The sequence below is a fragment of the Colletotrichum gloeosporioides genome (genome assembly GCF_011800055.1).
Source record: "Colletotrichum gloeosporioides strain Lc1 chromosome Unknown consensus_24, whole genome shotgun sequence".
NCBI lineage: Eukaryota > Fungi > Ascomycota > Sordariomycetes > Glomerellales > Glomerellaceae > Colletotrichum > Colletotrichum gloeosporioides.
In genome coordinates, this window is record NW_025544669.1 from 441,363 (window position 1) to 459,486 (window position 18,124).

The following is an 18,124-nucleotide window of genomic DNA, read 5'->3' on the forward strand; positions in this document are numbered from 1 at the left end:
CTTTTATAGAAATATAGTACTATTTAGTACTTAGTAGCCTTTTAGTTAAAGAAGCTTTTAGATATAGAAAAACGCTAGGCTATAAGGTAATAAGAGCTCCTTATTATTATAAAAAACTTAAATTATTAAGTATAATATCTCTAAAAGCTTTCTAAGAAATTCTTAGTATTTATAGACTATATAGCACTAAAAAGGGTACTTACTATACTTATATATAATATTTATAGAAAGCTTATATAATAAGTCTACTACTTATTAATATTTAATTTTAAAATTTAATATAGATTAGGAGTTATTAATTTAGTAGATAGACTATTATAATACCTTAACTATATAGTAGAAAACTTTAAAGTAGATAATATACTTCTTACCTTTAGGAAGAAGCTAAAACTTATTAGCTAGCTATTAGTAATAACTTATTAATATATTATTAAGCTTAAAGGAATTATAGCTATTATAAGAACTTATATTTAGGCTATTTAGTAAAATATATAAGAACTTTATTAGAGAGCTAGTTCTAAAGTTAAGGGATCCTCACTTTTAGGTTAATATTACTTTATAAAAAGTACTAATAAGTTATTATATTAAAGTATATATATTAGTATTATTACTTACTTAAAATTATATATAGATATTATACTAACTACTCTATAAGAAGATAGTAATATACTAAAAGACTTAGGGGAAACTAGGATTATTATATTAGAGTAGTATATCCTATATATTATAATAAGGGAGCTTATTTAGAACGAAATAATATATATATTATAACTAGGTATAAATCTTAAATAGATAGTTAGAAGACTATAGACTAAAAACTACTTCTATAGAGAACTTATAGCTAAGGTTTACTAAGATACTAAGGAATACTAAGGGTACTAACTTAATAAAAATAATATCTTTTAGTTTAAAAGAAGACTTATTATCCTAGAAGAGGGATCCTTTTACTATAAAATCCTAAAAAACTACTATAATACGCTTAGATTAAGGTATATAGAGGTGAATAAGATAGTAGAACTAATCTTATAAAAATTCTATTAACTATACCTAATAGAGGATATATAATAATATATTACTAAGTACCTATATTACTAAAGAGTATATATATTATAGTATAAGCTATATAGATTACTATAAATATTAGAATTACTAGTATACTTATTTTAATAGATTTCTTTAGACTTCTTAACTAGTTTATTAGAGAGTTACTAAGATAATAGGATTATATATAATATAATCCTAATAGTTATATATTAAATAACTAAAGTAGTATGATTTCTAGTAATAACTAAGTAACTAAATACTATAGATTTAGTAAGGATCTTATACTAAGAGATTAAATATTAGTATAGTATACTTAAAGCTATTATTAGTAATTAAGATAAATTAATTACTAGCTAGTTCTAGTAAGACTAAATTAAGGCTTAAGATATAGAAAGGTATATCTCTATTATATAGTATCTATAAATAGATAGCTAAACTAAGAGAATATATTAAACCTTAATTATATACCTCTTAAAGTTTAATAAAAGTTTATATAATTAGTAGGTAATATAGCTAATTAAAGCTAAATTCTTATATAATAATAATAGATATATTATTATTAATATATTACTATTTAAGGCCTTTATAGGTTACTACCTTTAAATAATTAATTACTACCTATTAGGTATTAAGATTAGAATCTAAGAGGTTAATAAAAGGCTTAAGAAGCTAATAGAGGTTTACTAAAAGATAGCTAAGAATTAGCGATATATAATAGAAGTATAAGCTAAAAATATAAATACTAAAAAGAAGGTATAATTATATAAAGTTAGAGATATTATAAAACTTTTAATAAAAAACTTCTACTTTATAAAGGGTTAGTAAAAACTTACTTTATAATTTATTCCTATACTAATTATAGAGGTTATAAGCCCTAACGCCTATAGAGTATAGCTTCTAGAAAAATATAATAAAGTATATAATATCTTCTTAGTTACTTTATTAGAGCTATAGTATAGCTAAAAGCTTACTAAAAAATAGCTTCTAAACTTAAAAGAAGACCTTAAAGAATAGGAAGTTAAGGATATTATATTATAAAGGGATATATTAGTAAGCCCCTTATATTTAGTTAAGTAGAAAAGCTAACTAATAAAATATAACACTTAGAAGCTTAAAGAATACTTAGTAAATATTTTATAAATCCTTATAAGATTTAAGAAGTAATAGTATAAGTTATATTATAAATAGGATAATAAGTAGTATAGAGAAATAAAGAAAAGTTAATTAACTATAAAAAGACTCTAAAGAAAACTACTCTTAAAAGTAATATATAAACTTAAAGGTATTTAACTAAGAACTCTAAAGAAAAGCTACTATATATTTACTAAAGATCTACTAAAAACTACTAAAAATTATCTTCTAAGTTACTTAAATCCTTACTAATACTATTATTATTAAGATTAATATCTATATTATTCTTACTATTATTACTTTTACTTTTTAATAATTTATTCTCCTCCTTAAAACTAATAAAATTCTTATAAATACTTATAGAAGAGGTACTAATATCTTTATAAGTATTAGGTTAGGGAGTAGGGCTAAAGCTAATATATTTGAGGATTATAACTAAAATATACTTATAAGAATTATAAAATATCTAAGAAGCTTAAACCTTAGAGGGATCTTAAATAAGTAAGCTAGATATATAAAAGTTATTACTTAAGAGATACTTCTCTAGGATATTATTAAGTTTATTGAGGAACTAAGCTTAATTAAAGATATAGCTCTTATCTTAGAAATATTAGGGTAGGGTATTCTTAAACTAAAGATAAGTCTATTTAATAAGGTTTTTATCCTTTTTTTAATAAGTATTCTATAAAGAAATTATTAGCTATTAAAGAAAAACCTAATTTAAAGGATTATATACCTTAAGCTAGATCTTAAGATACGCTTAGGCGTAATTAGTAGTAGTCTCCTTAGTATTTATCTATAGTAATTAGTTATTATACTACTTAGAGTTAAGCTAAAGCTTAATAAGGTTTACTAACTACTTATAGAATAATAGGAGAAGTACTTAACTATTTATAATTATAGTATATATATAGTAAATCTCACGCTAATAATACTTATTAGCTTTAATCTAAGTAGTATAGTACTTTACTTAGTTCTAGAAGATTTAAGTACTATTAACTAAGTAGTTAGGGATTTAGTTATATTAATAGTTAGTCTAATACTTTAGTAAAAAGTTACTAAATACTTACTTTATAATATTTAATATTATATAAACGATATATCTAGTAGGTAGTATTACCTATATTAGTATAGGTATATACTACTCTAGTAGTCTAATAGAGCTATAAAGCGTAAGAGATATAAGGCTTACTACTACCTAATTAGTTATACTAATAAGTACTACTATTCTTTACTAAGTTATTAGGCTTATATAACGCTAGAATATAAGCGATTAGGGTCTTAATACTTATAATAATTAGATATAAAAGTAGTATTAAAAGGGGAAAGCTTTATAAAGGCTTAATAAAGCTTTATAAAATATAAAAGTTATTATAATATAATATAATAAGGAGGAAGAAAAAAAAAAAAAAACTAACCTTAAGTAGGAAAAAAGGTATTACTTTATAGATAGATATAAGGTATTATTAAATAGTTAGGGAGGTAGCTATAACTTTAGATAGTAAGAATAGTAGTTATTTATTATAATAAGTACTACTAAAAGTGAGAAGGTAAGTATAGTAAATTAATAATAGTAGTTACTATCTAATATTCTAAATAGCTTTATAATAGGCCTATTTTAAAAAGGGGATAAATAAGATAAGAGAATAAAGTTATTATAAAGCTATTATTTAGAGAGAACTTACTAAATAAAGAATAAAATATCTATAAGTAAAGAATATAAAACCTACTAAAGATAATTTCTTTCTTTAAGGAATAAGAGAGACCTCTAATAAAATCCTATTTAATAAATAATATAACCTTAAGGGTAGGATTATAGAACTTATAGAGATAATAATAATACTAAGGGATAAGAAAGCTTTAGCGAATATATAGTAGATAACTACTATATAGATAATAGATATAACCTATAATAATAATAGTAACTATAAAAAGCTTATTATAGATAATAGAGGTTCTTACCTACTACTAATCCTATTTTATAGTAGGGATTACTATAATTAGAAGGGGGATAATTATAAAGGTCTAGTTACTTAGACTAAAAAGACTTAAGGATAGTTTAGCTAAATTAAGTTAAAAGGATAGAGAACCCTATAGAAATAGAGTATAGAACCCTCTATAGTAAGGATTTAGTAAGTACTTACTAAAGAGTTAGAAAAGAAGATTTTAGAAAAAGTAAGTAAAAGTAGTGTAGTAATACTATACCTACCTTTTAGGTGCTTCTTCTATTAGTTTAACCTAACTATAGCCTATAGCCCCTAAATACCTTTATATAGTATTTATAATACTAAATATTAAAGTGAAGGTATATATAATAGTATACTTAATATAAAGTAATTACTTTATAAGGTTAATAAAGTAAGTAGATTAGGAGTATTATTAATAATATTATCCTCCTCCTTAATAAAGTTATTAACTTCCTCTTTATAACTACTCTTATTACTCTTAATATTATCCTCTATATTAAAGTCCCTTACTTATATAAGGTCTTCTATAATATATATATTATTACTAATACCTAAGCCTCTATTCTATATCTCTAAATAGGGCTAAAGCTAACTTAACCCTCTATTCTAAATTTATAATACTTTTAAGTCATTAACTAAGAATACTATTTTTTTATCTTTATTAGTATATATTATACTAGTAATCTTATTAAAGGTATTATTAGATTTTAGTACTACTTATACTTATAGAGAGAACTTCTTCTTCTTAATATAGAACTTATTATATATATAGTTTAGTATTATAGTATAGTTAAAAACCTTTATATTATTAAAGCTTTTTATAATCTCTACTTATATTAGTTTTAAAGCTTATAGCTTATTAATATTCAGCTTCTTCTCTTAAAAAGTATATAGAAGATCTTATATAAATACTACTATTTAATAAGCTAATTAGTATATCTATAAGTCTTTATTTTTAGCCTTATTAGCTTTAATTATAAATAGAGAGGTATTATTATTTAACTAAGATATTCTCTTTTACTTTCTTAATCTTAGATTTACTAGCTTAATAGGTAGTAGTTTAATCTATTTAACTTTATTATTATTAGAGTTAAAACTCTCTTCTATAATAGGTATAATAATAATAATACCTTCTTAGATATCTAAGCCTTTATTAGTTTATTAGTTATATATAGAAGTACTTAAAGTTATTATAAGAAGGTATAAATTTAGCGTTTTTATTATAATATATAGGAGGCTATAATATAAGTAAAGTTTATATAAATTAATAAGGTATACTAGCTAGCTAGCTAGAGACCTTAGCTATAAAGGTAGTAAGTATATCCTTTATTAAATTTAATTAAAATACTAACTTAGTAGTAAAATAGGTATTTCTATTATAAATCTAAAATTACATAAGGGACGTAGGGTATTATTAGAGGTCACTTTTGCTATTAAATCTCTAGTACTAGTGCTAGTACTAGGGAGAAGATCACACCCTAGGTTGAATATTATCTCACGCACTTCAAACGCAACGAAGGAAAACGTTGCCCCCGCCGTCAGCTACGTCCCCGGAGATTTTCTCCCAGAAGAGTCTCTTCAACTGACGGATCAAGCTCTTGTAAATCTCATAAGGCTAGTTCTTACTGAAATCTCATATTTTCATTTCGGCGGCAATACCACTGGAAAAAAATGTCAAAGTTCATCTCAAAAGCGTGGTACTGAGCGCTACAAGATGTATCCCGGAGAGGCCCAATGAAAGTTCCTGGAAAGCTTTCAATTTGCTTCTGGGCGACGTGTTAATCAAGATGATTTCTCTCGCATCCGCACACGTGGATGGTTTCGGTAATCAGGATGCTACTGCATGCGAAATCATCAGCACTATTAGATAGAACAATTCGATGTTGCAATGAGTCAACTTTAGGGATATGGGCCTACCACGCGCATCATCTGAGCTAAGACTCGTGTCCAGTATTTCTAACCCAAGCTCGGCAATGACTTCCTTCTATTAAGGGCTTGCGTGCCTTCTTTCTAAGAACTATTCCACTAACTGCACTTTGGGAGGATTCCTGGAGTACATTTTTGAAGCGACTAAGGTAGCCCAGATGCAGCTTGCGGCTAACTTCACCGGCACTCATATCTTGCGCCTTGTGGTCACAACTACCGGCCACGACCTCAGCGGCTGATTTCTTGGTTCCGGTGGTCTATCAATCTGGACGAACAAGCTGAAAGGACTTGAGTTCTGCAAAGATTACAACACCCCAACGCACACAGGATCTGCGATGAAGGTTGGGGATGGAATTCTTATTTACGAACTTTACGAAGCTGCAGATGCGCATGGTGTCGTTGTGATTGGAGGAGAGAGCAAGACTGTCGGCTTCGGAGGAGGCTAAATTGCTGGTGGCGGGCACCCTATTAACCCATTGTACGGTCTTGCTGCTGGCCACGTCCTTGCCATTGACGTCGTGATGCCCGATGGTAGATCCATCATAGCGAGTGAGAAGAAGAACAGGCCTGTTTTGGGCTCTCCGGGGAGGTGGCGGAGGCACCTTTGGCGTCGTGACTTCGTACTTCATCAAAGCCCACCCCAGCCTGCCCGTCATCTCCGTTGTCGTTCCAGCTTCGGTATCAACGGCTCTACGGTCGGTCACCTATGAAGCATTATGGGAGGCTGTGCGAGCTTACTGGTAGATGATAGCCACTTTCAACGCCCGTGAAAAGTACCGGTAGTGGTTCATCTGGCCTGCAGGGCCTAAGCCTCATTCGTCATGTCGCCCTGGTTCGCTCCGAATATGACAGCGGCAGAAGCAGTCTAGCTCACAGCGCTGCCATTTGCAAAGTGAAGGGCTCTCGGTATCAATGTTGAACCGGAATGGTCCGAGTACTCGACGTTTCTCTCGGCATGGGCAGCCGGCTTTCTGGTTGAACCTGTTGAGTCTCACGGAAATAAGATGGCATCACGCCTCTTTCCTCAGGAGAATATCAGCAATCCCGTGGATTTAACAAGAAATATTAGAATGAGGCTTTAAAGGATCTTTTCAGACCAAGCGGGAACTTTAATCGGTTTCGGCGTCACCGCTGGTTCCGGCCCTTGCCCTGACAACGCGGTGAATCCTGCCTGGCGGGATACTGCCGGGTTCGCGATGTCTTGGGTTACTTGGGATGCAGATACTTCGCTTTCACGTACAGCCGAGCTGAGTAAGAGCCTAACAGCAGTTTGGAGGCAACCTTGGCGAGATTCAGCCCAGATTCGGGCGCTTACGCCAGCGAGGGTGATGTTTTAGAGCAGCAGTCATTCTATGGCAGCGACTACAAACGACTGTAAATCAGGTCAAGCAGAGGTACGATCTATCTGGGTTATTTCACACCCAAATAGGGACGGGTAGCGAGGACCGGTACGTGACGGGCCAGTTGAATGAGTTGCCTACACAAAATGGTGATGTATGTCGTGTATAGAGGGTCTGCCTGAGCTGCCTGCATGCCGGTTTTTCATTTCAAGACGCGCTCAGTGATAACCGGAGGAATGGTGAATGTAATGAATTGAAAACAAAAAATATATATAAAAAGATTTGACGCATGCCATCTCAGCTGAGTTGCTCTTGGCTACTCCCCAGTCTGTTGTCATAATCTCGCCGAGACCACGGACATCTTTCGCAATATTGAACTGTCCGAATTGTCCGATCCCGATCGCTAAGCCAAACCGGCCCCGTGGGACTTCCCACGTCAGCGTGTCAGACCCAACCTGAAACCCGACGACGGGTCAATCAGTGTGCTGCGCCCACCACGAATACACAGACTACACCTGCCGTTTAATTTACTTCTGCCCAGAAGGAAACTTCAATAGCGAAAAATGATCTCATGCGAGTCATATCAAAAGCGACCTAACCAAACGGTCTGCGCATCCACTTTGTTATTTAAGGCCACGGGTAGCAGCCACGAAGGCATATGTTCCGTTGTCTTTCGCAGGACTTATAACCAATCGTTCCCAGTTTCGTCACTATTTGCATCATGAGATTCAACCGTTTTACTTGGATTGCCGTTACGATACACATCTCAGTAGCATTTGCCGGCGTCAGAGATATTCATTGTAACAAGTCCTACCCCAATGATGTAAGGAACTACAAACGCTGCAGTAGACTGGTAACTGATACTTCACAGTGGGAAACAAACTGTTCAAAGGCTGATCATTTGACGTGCGACAATCTTTGCGAGGAAAAAGTGAGTTATGGACAGTCGTTCTTGTTTGCTTCGCTGACAATATGCAGTGCCTAATGGCTAATTCTCTTTCAATGGCAACTCCTGAGGGAAGCTGTGATTGTTGGTGTTCCGCGTAAGGGAAGTCACGATTACTGCTGTCAAGGTTAATTTGGTGCGAGAGAATAAAATAGGACGATGGCAATTAGCGTTCCTATTAAGAACATAAAACTCAGCTGATCGGAATCCAAGTACCTGAGACAACGAACGCTGCTCAATACATGCATAGTTCTGTCCCCCAAATCTTCCAAAGGCCTAAACTCCTTTAACCAGCTGCAATTCTCATCAAGCTCTAATGGGCTGGATGGAAAGGCTGTGTGTCATGTTGATCATGTCGAGGTCTGGTGCTTAGAGAGGTGATGATGGTCGCTCAGTTATGTGATGGCAGTGTTCTGCGTTGCCACTTCCCTTTTCCGAAGTGTCACAAGGGGTCAGTTATGCTCAAGCCCCAGAGAGGTAGGAAGGGAAACTAGTCTCGCCTGCGGCTGTAAATTTACTAGCCCAGGACTTCATTTGATTTCCCCGCGCAGTCAGCCCCTTACCATGCTGTCAGTGCATAACGTAGACTCTTCTGGTCTGATTCGGATTGCTCCTGAGTTCTTGAATTGCGGGGCAAATGGTTACCTGTCAGTGACAGCAGACGCGATCAATATGAGAAATATCAATTAGACCCTATGTTATTAAGGCTCGAGTTTCAAAGATGACTGTCTAAGGACAAGAGTGGTTTGACGAAGAGTTTTGCTAGCCGGGCAGTGTCCAACGCACTAAGGCCCCCTTATTTTACCATACTAAGGCGTTGTGGTTATTACTATCGTCCTCGTCGCTATTATCGTCGTCTATCGTCAGATTGAAGCATTAAGTATACTTCAATGGAACTTATAGGGGGCACTCCCCGGATAGCAAAAGTCTTGATCAACCTAGCTGACTTAAGAGCATGCTCATTCTGCTCAAAAGCGCTAGAAAACTAATGCATTAAATTTGTCAGTGGGTCTTGTGCTCTAATTAGGTGCAAGAGCCTCTTTATTTCTGACGGGTTAAGTTGCTCGGTTAGGCTACACATTCTGCTCAGGCGAGAATCATTGATCCGATGGGTTTCCTACCGAATGATTTTCAACGCATGCGTTGAGGTTGTCATGTTGGCCCTACAGTCTGGTTACAACGACCTTGAGTGTGATCAATGTGCCAAGTACAGCGCGTCGATGAAGAGGGCCAGAGAGAGAGATGCCACCAACGGATGAAGATCGCTGCACGTGGAAACATCAAGCAAGGAAAACCAGGCTAGTCTTATCACCACTGCCAAGCCAATCTAAGCTTAAACGGGGTTACACGGGATGAACAGGAAAATGCTGGGACTCTCGTTGAGGAACTTTTGAATGGCTGAGATGAAGCCCGTGTTTCTTTCCTAGCTGTCGGTCCAGACCACTTTGTCGGTATTACTCATGCGTATCAATCAAGCCAAGGTTATTTCTAGGGATTGAAAGGCAAGAAGTCTCGGTCCACGCTGCCTCGAAATATCTCAAGTCTTACGCAATTCAGTTCACAAACACCAACAGCAAGCAACAGGGAAAGCAACAGGAGGGAAACGTCTTCGGCACCGACCAACAGAACCATGGGGGCGGCGCACTGGGCCGCTAATTTCGGGGTAGCATCGACCTGCCGAATCGGGGCAAACTCCCCCGCATCGAACGGAGCTCCCGCGGGGTCCCTGGCGTCTGGCCCAAGGTGACACTGGCGCAACTCGGTGAGGGGAACGACGCGTGTGGCCCAGAGCTCCCTGCTCGCCTCGCGTGTCTGTCCTTGCAAGATGGCCTTGGCATCGCGGGATTCATCAGCCCATTGGTGAAAAAAAAACAGCGATAAATGATTGTCTGTGGTCGGGCAAACTTGTCATACCGCAAAAGTTCCTGATAAGTGGTTCCTGGGAAGAAAAGTGCGTCAGCAGCTGCATGTCTCGCCAGCTGCCTCGTCGAGTACACGTTAGGTGACGCTTGTCGATGATTGCGTCGGTTTGTTCCATCTTGAACCATCAACATGAAGGATATTGAATCAATTGCTGACGACAAGCAGCGCTGGGCTGTTGCCGACTGAGTTCTTAACTACTCAATTGTCCCCGAACACCGCAGCCGATGGTCCTCGAGTCCATGCTCACCAACGTTGGGGACGTTGCAAGCCGCGAGGCAGGCAAGGACAGGCCTGGCCAACGAGCCTGGCGATCAACATCATCATGCAGCTGCGCAAGCCCAGGGTATGATCCGGGCGGAGCAGGGCAAATGAGAAGGCTTGGCAGACATGCTATATAACGCGCATCACCAGTTTTCGTCGAGTATGCGACGCCTTTGCTCCCCAGGCCCCAGCCAAGCCTCCCCAGAATCATTCACTCGATCGTCGGTCCTTCACAATGAAGACTTCTGTCGGCGCCCTCTTCTCCCTCGCCCTTCTCGGCGAGGCCTGCCTCCTCCCCCACGAGGCAGCCGGCCGCAAGATCACCCGCCGCCAGATCAACAACAACACCGGCGTAGCCATCGGAACTGGCGACCGCTTCGACGGCGGCAACAAGGTCCCCCGCGGACTTGGCACGCAGCCCGCCGGCACCGACCTCGCAACTCTCCTGAACGTCAACGAGATCAAGAGCGCCGTCCGCGGACTGGTCAACGAGTACGACATCGAGTACTTCGAGGCGCCTTTCAAGACGTACCAGAACGCCACCATCTTCGGCGCAAAGGTCGGCGGCGCGGGCAACTGCACCGATGCGTACCGCGTGTACTTCAACGCTGCGATCCACGCCCGCGAGCGCGGTGCTTCGGACAACATCATCTACTTCATCTCCGACCTGTTGTACGCCAACAAGCACGGCGAGGGGCTGACGTACGGAGGCCGGACGTACTCCAACTGCGACGTTCAGCGTGCGCTCGCGACGGGCATCGTCTTCACGCCGCTGAGTAACCCCGACGGTGTGGCGTACGACCAGGCCACCGGCAGCTGCTGGCGCAAGAACCGCAACCCGGCGGCATCAGGAGGAGACCCGGAAGCGGTGGGCATCGACCTCAACCGCAACTTCGATTTCCTGTTCGACTTCCTCGAGGACTTCGCACCCACCGTCGGACCGAATGTCGCGTCGGAGAATCCTGCGGACGAGACGTACCACGGCGCGGCGCCGTTTTCCGAGCCCGAGACGCAGAGCATCAAGTGGGTGATGGACGAGCACAAGCAGGTGCAGTGGTTCATGGACATCCACTCGTACACCGGCACGGTGTTGTACAACTGGGGCAGCGACGAGAACCAGCTGCGGAAGCCGTACATGAACTTCATGAACGAGAGCTTCGACGCCGTGAGGGGCTTGATGCCGGATACGCCCTCTGACGGCGGGTTCTACGGCGAGTATGTGCCGACGAAGGACTGGTCTGACAAGGTGTTTGCTGCGATGAGGATGGGCAACGCAATGGATGCGGCTGTGGGGAGGCACCATGAGGTACAGCAGAGCGCGTACCTGTACCCTACGTCTGGTGCTAGCGACGACTATGCTTTCTCGCGACACTTCTCGGATCCCAGCCTGAGCAAGATTCATGGGTTCACGGTTGAATTTGGGTTCGGAAACGAGGAGGTTGACTGCCCGTTCTACCCGACGGTTCAGCAGTATCACGACAACATGCTGGAGACGAATGCGGGCTTCATGGAGTACCTTCTCGCGGCGTCTGAGATTGGCGTTGGCGAGCCAGCCACCTGTGCTTGAGGGGCCTGCAATGATGGGGAGAATTGAACATCGCAGAAGATGATATACAGTACTGCTATAAGTCCTGGATGGAAAGGGCAAACGATAATGTAATGAGTGTATGAGATACCCGTCTTCCTGGATATCGAACTGGTGATGCCCGGTCAATCATGGTTCCGGTGTAAAACAATCTAACGAGTTCTGCGAGATGCCTTCATCGTTGGCCGACAGGTTTGAGTATAATCAATATTTCATGTTGATTCAGTTACGGCTCCCTTGATAACCACTTAAATTTTGAAAGGAATTAACATTCGTTCTGACCAGTCGACAGCCGTGGCATCAATCATGCTGCAAGGCCTCGTCGCTGCTCCCCAACCAACTTTTCGATCTCAGATGCAACAAGCCCATCTTAATGCGGTGGTCTCATATAGACAGGCTATGAGCCCGGTGCCGACGATCGCGGGAGTGGAGCGAGGGCAACGCCGTCTACCCGGCCAAGCCTACTTAGTAGCCAAAATCGACCGGGCTTTCACCGGCTGTGTGTTCTAGTGGTTCATGATTTCTCGTTCACAAGATGTGCACTTGATCCCGAGAAGGTCGCAGGTTCGAGCCCTGCCACGGTCATGGCAAAATCTTTTTGCTGGATTTGTGAACGTTTTGTTAGCTGTTCCGACTCAAATGTCGCATGCGCCGCATGTCCGCAGTTCAAGGACGATGGGTGTCGAGACTGAGTCCAGACGCTGGCTGGCGCTTCTCTGTACTTTTGTCGAGAGTTCAAGCGAACCATCTCTCCCCCGAGCACAAAAGTATCCGACCGACGGCCGAACATTGGATCCTTCTCATGTTCCCCGCCTGCCGGTCACGACTGACCGAGCTCGCTTGGCTCTCCGGAGCATCTCCCGGGCCTATCTCCATGAATCCTCCGGCGCCTCACCCTCCATGAGGCAAGCGCATTACCAATCCACCAAGATCACACCCGCCAGCTTCACAAGTAGATAAACACGTTCACAAACAGGTAGACGATTCATCCCAAGAGTAAATTCTCATCCCCACCATCACGCACAACCAGCACCATGACGACACCAACAGCCCCGCAACCCTTCCGGGTCCTGCTCTTCAGCAAAACAACCGGGTACCGCCACGACTGCATCCCCACAGCCGTATCCGCCCTCCGCGATCTCGGCGCCCGCACCGGTGTCTTCACCGCCGACGCCACGGAAGACGCCGAGGTCGCCCTTACCCCCACCTCCCTCGCCCGCTACAAGACCGTCGTGTTTCTCCACAACACCGGCACCGACGTCCTCAACAGCGCGCAGGTGGATGCACTGAAGGGCTACATCCGCGCGGGCGGCGGGTTCGTGGGCGTGCACGCCGCTGCGTCGGGGCTGAAGGGAGATGAATGGTACGGCAAGCTCGTCGGCGCGCATTTCGATTTCCACCCGCCGCCTGAGGAGGGGACCGTCATCGTGGAGGACGAGGGGCATTTCATTATGAGAGACTGCGGCTGTGAGAGGAAGGGCTGGATGGACGAGTGGTACAATTTCACGTCGCACCCCAGGCGCAACGAGAACCTCCACATTCTGGCCCGGGGCGACCCGTCGAGTTTCTCCGGCGGCGCCATGGGGGAGGATCACCCGCTTGCATGGTGTCAGGAATTCGAAGGCGGTCGGTCATTTTACACCGCCCTCGGCCACTTTGACGAGGCTTACAACGACGAGTGGTTCATGCACCAGCTTCTCAAGGGCATTATTTGGACTGCTCGCGCCGATCAAGGGCGGGCGTAGTTTGTAAAGAGTAAAGGGTATCATACGTAAATACACGGCAACTCCGTGATGCCTGACTAGCCCGCCATCGCAATCCCGTCTTCAGCCCCCCCGCTAAATCGCACCTCGATCCTGGACTCTAGGGATTCAGACCAGATGTCATGTTCGAACCCTGGCAGATGAAGCAGAACGCCCAGTTCCTGACTCGTATACCAACTCGCCCGGTCCAGGTTGCCAGAGCCCAAGAGGAGGAATTCCCTGTCCACGAGTGTCATCTTGAGGTGAGAGACGACGGGCTCTTCTGGGTCTCGTGCGGCTGTCGCTTGGATATTGGGCCGGTAATAGAATATGTCGAGACGGCCTGGGCGTTGGACCTGAGACTCGGCGTCTGCAGTGCGCTTACGAGAAAATTCTGCGCAGATTTGAGTGTACTGTTTGATGAAAGATTTCAGGGTCCATTCCGTGGTTGTACACGCCGTGACGAGCTGCTCGATTAACATCATGTTTTTGCTTGTTCTAATGCGGACGTTGACACCACGTCGGATGGCATCTAAGAGGGCATCGACGACGGTCCGGCATGTTAGATTTGGTGTCACAATATCGATGTCCTTGCGGGCATGGACGAATAGTGAAAGCAGAGCCGCATTCAATGGGGTTGCGGGCGCTGTTGCGCGGCGCCAAAGAGGTATGTACCGAAAACCGGGATACCAATGATGAGATGAAGGGAGAATGATGGCCGGACATGCTGGTAGATTCGCAAGGCTCAGCTGCCGATACGCGGTGTGCTCGTCCGATGGTTGGCTGGCCTGGCCGGCATCCCCGCCGGCATCCTCCATTCCTTGGCCAGCCTCATTCGTGATATCGGGGAGTTCCCGCGCACCGTTCGGCTCCCAAACGCTGGCGTAGAACCTCACAAGCTGGCCGACGGCTGGCCCGGTAAACTCGATGCAACCCTCAAACCACGACTCCCAGCTCACATTGCAGCTTGGCATCCAGGCGCGCTTGCGGTCGACAATGACAAACTTTGGGTGCATGACGCTGAAGGGTAAGAAGAATAGGCTCTTGACAGAGAGGTCGATGCGGGCCGCTCGGAGGATGGTGTCTGGGGGCAGCCCGAGCTTTGGCCACGCGGCGTTCGGGTACGCGTACCCATCCCTGGACCATGGGTGAAAGATCTTTTGGAAGAAGCTGCGCGAAGAGAAGCAGATCCGGACGCGTAATGGGGCAACTGAGGCCTCGCCAGCCACGCGGATTGCCTCTTGTCGGCGCTCAGCTAGAGTTTGAAGGGTTTCGCGAAGGGCATCGAGCGTGTCGGATGGTGCCCAGAAGCACGTAACTAGGATGACCTCGTGTTGGGCGGTCAGGATGCCTGGAAGAATGGCGGTTCTGTAGATGGAAGCGCCGTTACCGACGGTGAGCGTTTTGGGACTGCATGCCGTCACCAGACTCTCAGGATCGGAGAGGTGGTAGTTTGGGAAATCGTTCAGCTGTTCTCCGCGGTGAGACTTGAGCGTGTGAACCCAGTGGTCGAGAAAGGACGATGGGAACGCTGGTGATGTCATTTCGGAGATGGTGATTGGCGTGGGCTGTGGTGTAAAGTCGGTATTGGGGGTCAGGGGTTTCTCCTGAAAGCTTTCAGTTCCATTCGGAGGACGGAAAGGCTGTGATTCGACTAGAGGGCTGAGATGTCGTCATGGAAGTGGTTGAGGAGGCCCGACAGCGCCGAGTCATCAGTCGAGAGCGGCTGTCAAGGCTCAATTTTCTCGTAAAGAGGGTTCAGTTGGTGAGATGAAAGGTACGATGATACGCGGTTAGGACATCGCATGGGCCTCGAATGGGAGGCGTTTATGCTGCTTCCAAACGGGAGCAGAGGCAAAGAGCATGAGGATGGGGTGAGATTATTGCCGAGACGCCGGCTTGATCCCAGCAGCGTGGGCCAAATTCGGTGAGAATGAGTGAGGCGCAGTCGCGGGAAGCTTCAGCGATGCAGCGCCTCCGTGCGACGAATGAAACTGCACGGCGGTGTTTGACGTGAGATGAGAGCAGAAAGAGCAGGCAGGCTACGGGTTGCTGACTGATGTGCGCTTGAAGGCGAGTGGGTATTCGTAGCTTGTAGCAGGAGTGATTGATAGGTATATGCCAGAGGCGACATGGCCGGGCCGCTAACGGGCGCATGAAGATAGATCGTCTGCTAAGCTCCGTTGCATACAGTTGTTTCCGAATTGTCAATGGAAAAGTGTCGCATGGGAAACAAAACGGTCGATTTCAGTGGCGGTAGAAAGCACTAATTGCAGCTGTAAGATACTTTTCATAAAAGTGAGAGACCGGTTGTTGGCGAGAGCAAGCGAAGAAAATTAGTTATTACGCTTCGCAGTAGCTGCTGCCACCGAGGCACCTGATATCGGACCGTGACGCTTGTCGGACATGTGTCGCTCTGCGAGCGGGATGAGTGAGAGACTGTTTTCAGCCACTGGCACTCTTATGGTTCGGTTAGCACACCCTCACCGCAACGCAGAGAGAATACACTGCGGTTGGGTAACAGAAGCTTGCCCGGGTACAGGCGGGAGGATTGCTAGCGGATTGCGGCGAGGACAACCCCGGATTTCGACACCTGTCCAGCGTGTGTCAAGTGACCTAGGGCGAAAACTAAGTTTTGTCCTTGGGAACGATGGTTTGAGAAGTATTGAGAACGGCGTGTCGGTTGGTAACGGTGGTGTCTTGTTTTTCTCCAGAATAGTCGCAGTAGGGCCAGTGCCGTCGTGAAGTGAGGCGAGACAGTTGTCGATACAGAGGTCGAGATACAACCGAGACCAGTTGGAGCAGTGCCAAGACACCCGAGGAAAGGGCAGCTTGTCCAGTCGTCACCGGCGCATCTGCTGTATTCCAAGCGTCGAGGCACTTGCCGCAGTTGATGTGTCCAAATCATCCAGAGTCCCTTGGATCAGTGGAACCGCTTGACCGATGAAGTGACTCGTGGCAGCGGCAGGTGGCAGCATCGCTGGCGCCGGTTATCTGCCACTGGCACTGACCAGTGAGGCGACTGTGCAGTATTAGTGAAGGGTCGCCGGCGTTGGACACGGCCTGCAGCAGCTCGAGGCCTCGGTTGGTCTGGGCTACCGAGGGGCGTTCGGTACCTACACTGCCCTGCTCATCTACCATCATATTACTTTGAAGTTAGCAGGCGAGCAGATTTTCAATGGGAAACAATGAAATACGTACCAGGGTTTGCGCCTCTTGATGACCGTCGATGGTCGATGAGCCCATCCATCCCATCCGTCACGTCTTCCCAATGGGCAGTGCCAGGCGAGTGTGAGCTCATAATAAGCTCAACCTCCCGAGGAAGGAAATGCAGCCCAGTACCTAGAAAAGCACTGGTCTTCCGATACGAGAGCTTCCTGGTAACTTAACCAAAAGCCAAGCCGAGGGAGCTGGGGGTTTCCATCTCGGCTTTGAAGCTCGCAGACATCTACCGACGGCGCGTCTCGCCCGTTGCTGTCTCTCACGCACGCCTGAGGCTGCTTGGCGGCTGGCTATAATAGCGGTCGGGTAGCTTAGAAAAAAGTCCATGAGGCAGGGAAGGCAAGGGAAACGGGGTTGAGACGGTCTTGAATTCTGCTTCTGCCAGCGTCGGCGCCAGCAGCAGCAGGGAGAGATGGGAATGAGACTGTCCCTGGGATTGATGGATGGTGAACAGACAGCAGGGGGTCACCCCGTCCCCAACGACCCGTCCAACCGTCTCGATTTAGCACAGCCATTGCTCCGTGTGGGTGGTGGGTGGATAAGATCGGTCGTGTTCCTGGATCCCAGTTGCACGGCACGGCAGAGGGTGTGTTGATCATTGATCTGGACAACACGACTGGCTGTCATATTTTCGTTGACTGTCCATCGCTGAGACCAGCCAGCAGAGACCAACCAGACAAACCAACCTAACGCCGCGGTCCCACAGGTGGTGGTGGTGGTGGTTGTTGGTGGTAGGCCATGGAAGCCAGTTGAGAATGAGTCCAGGTCCAGGTCCGCGTCCCCGCGACATGGCGCCGGAAAAGTCGCCGATGAAATGCGGATGTGCGACTGCGACCCTGCGACCGCTCATCAACCGCCGGATGGCCACGATTGTAACGACAAGTGTGAGAGACGGCCAAACAAATCCACCACGGGAAGCGGGCTGGGCTTTTGTTCCCTTCGACGGGAGAATGGAGACTGACGGGAAGATGGGGACTGGAGAAAGCTGGAGTAGATAGGTGGGAAACATTGTCTTTCTCGTCGTCCGCGCTCTATCT

At 44.1% G+C, this 18,124-nt stretch overlaps 4 protein-coding genes across 4 annotated transcripts; 2 read left to right on the plus strand and 2 right to left on the minus strand.

The window, feature by feature from the left end:
- Nucleotides 1–5,775: 5,775 nt before the first annotated feature.
- GCG54_00012701 (FAD-linked oxidoreductase easE) lies at nt 5,776–6,859 on the minus strand (the record flags this gene model as incomplete). Its single annotated transcript, XM_045412575.1, has 3 exons — nt 5,776–5,803; nt 6,438–6,758; nt 6,807–6,859. The coding sequence occupies 3 exons, from the start codon at nt 6,857–6,859 to the stop codon at nt 5,776–5,778; spliced, it is 402 nt and encodes a 133-aa protein (XP_045267280.1).
- Nucleotides 6,860–10,773: 3,914 nt separating this feature from the next.
- Nucleotides 10,774–12,105, plus strand: GCG54_00012702 (uncharacterized protein; the record flags this gene model as incomplete). The annotated part of the gene is made up of 1 exon (XM_045412576.1): nt 10,774–12,105. One exon carries the CDS (start codon nt 10,774–10,776, stop codon nt 12,103–12,105), a length of 1,332 nt encoding a protein of 443 aa, XP_045267281.1.
- A 1,052-nt stretch (nt 12,106–13,157) lies between these two features.
- Nucleotides 13,158–13,868, plus strand: GCG54_00012703 (uncharacterized protein; the record flags this gene model as incomplete). Its single annotated transcript, XM_045412577.1, has 1 exon — nt 13,158–13,868. One exon carries the CDS (start codon nt 13,158–13,160, stop codon nt 13,866–13,868), a length of 711 nt encoding a protein of 236 aa, XP_045267282.1.
- A 56-nt stretch (nt 13,869–13,924) lies between these two features.
- On the minus strand, nt 13,925–15,409 carry GCG54_00012704 (uncharacterized protein; the record flags this gene model as incomplete). The annotated part of the gene is made up of 1 exon (XM_045412578.1): nt 13,925–15,409. One exon carries the CDS (start codon nt 15,407–15,409, stop codon nt 13,925–13,927), a length of 1,485 nt encoding a protein of 494 aa, XP_045267283.1.
- Nucleotides 15,410–18,124: the final 2,715 nt, after the last annotated feature.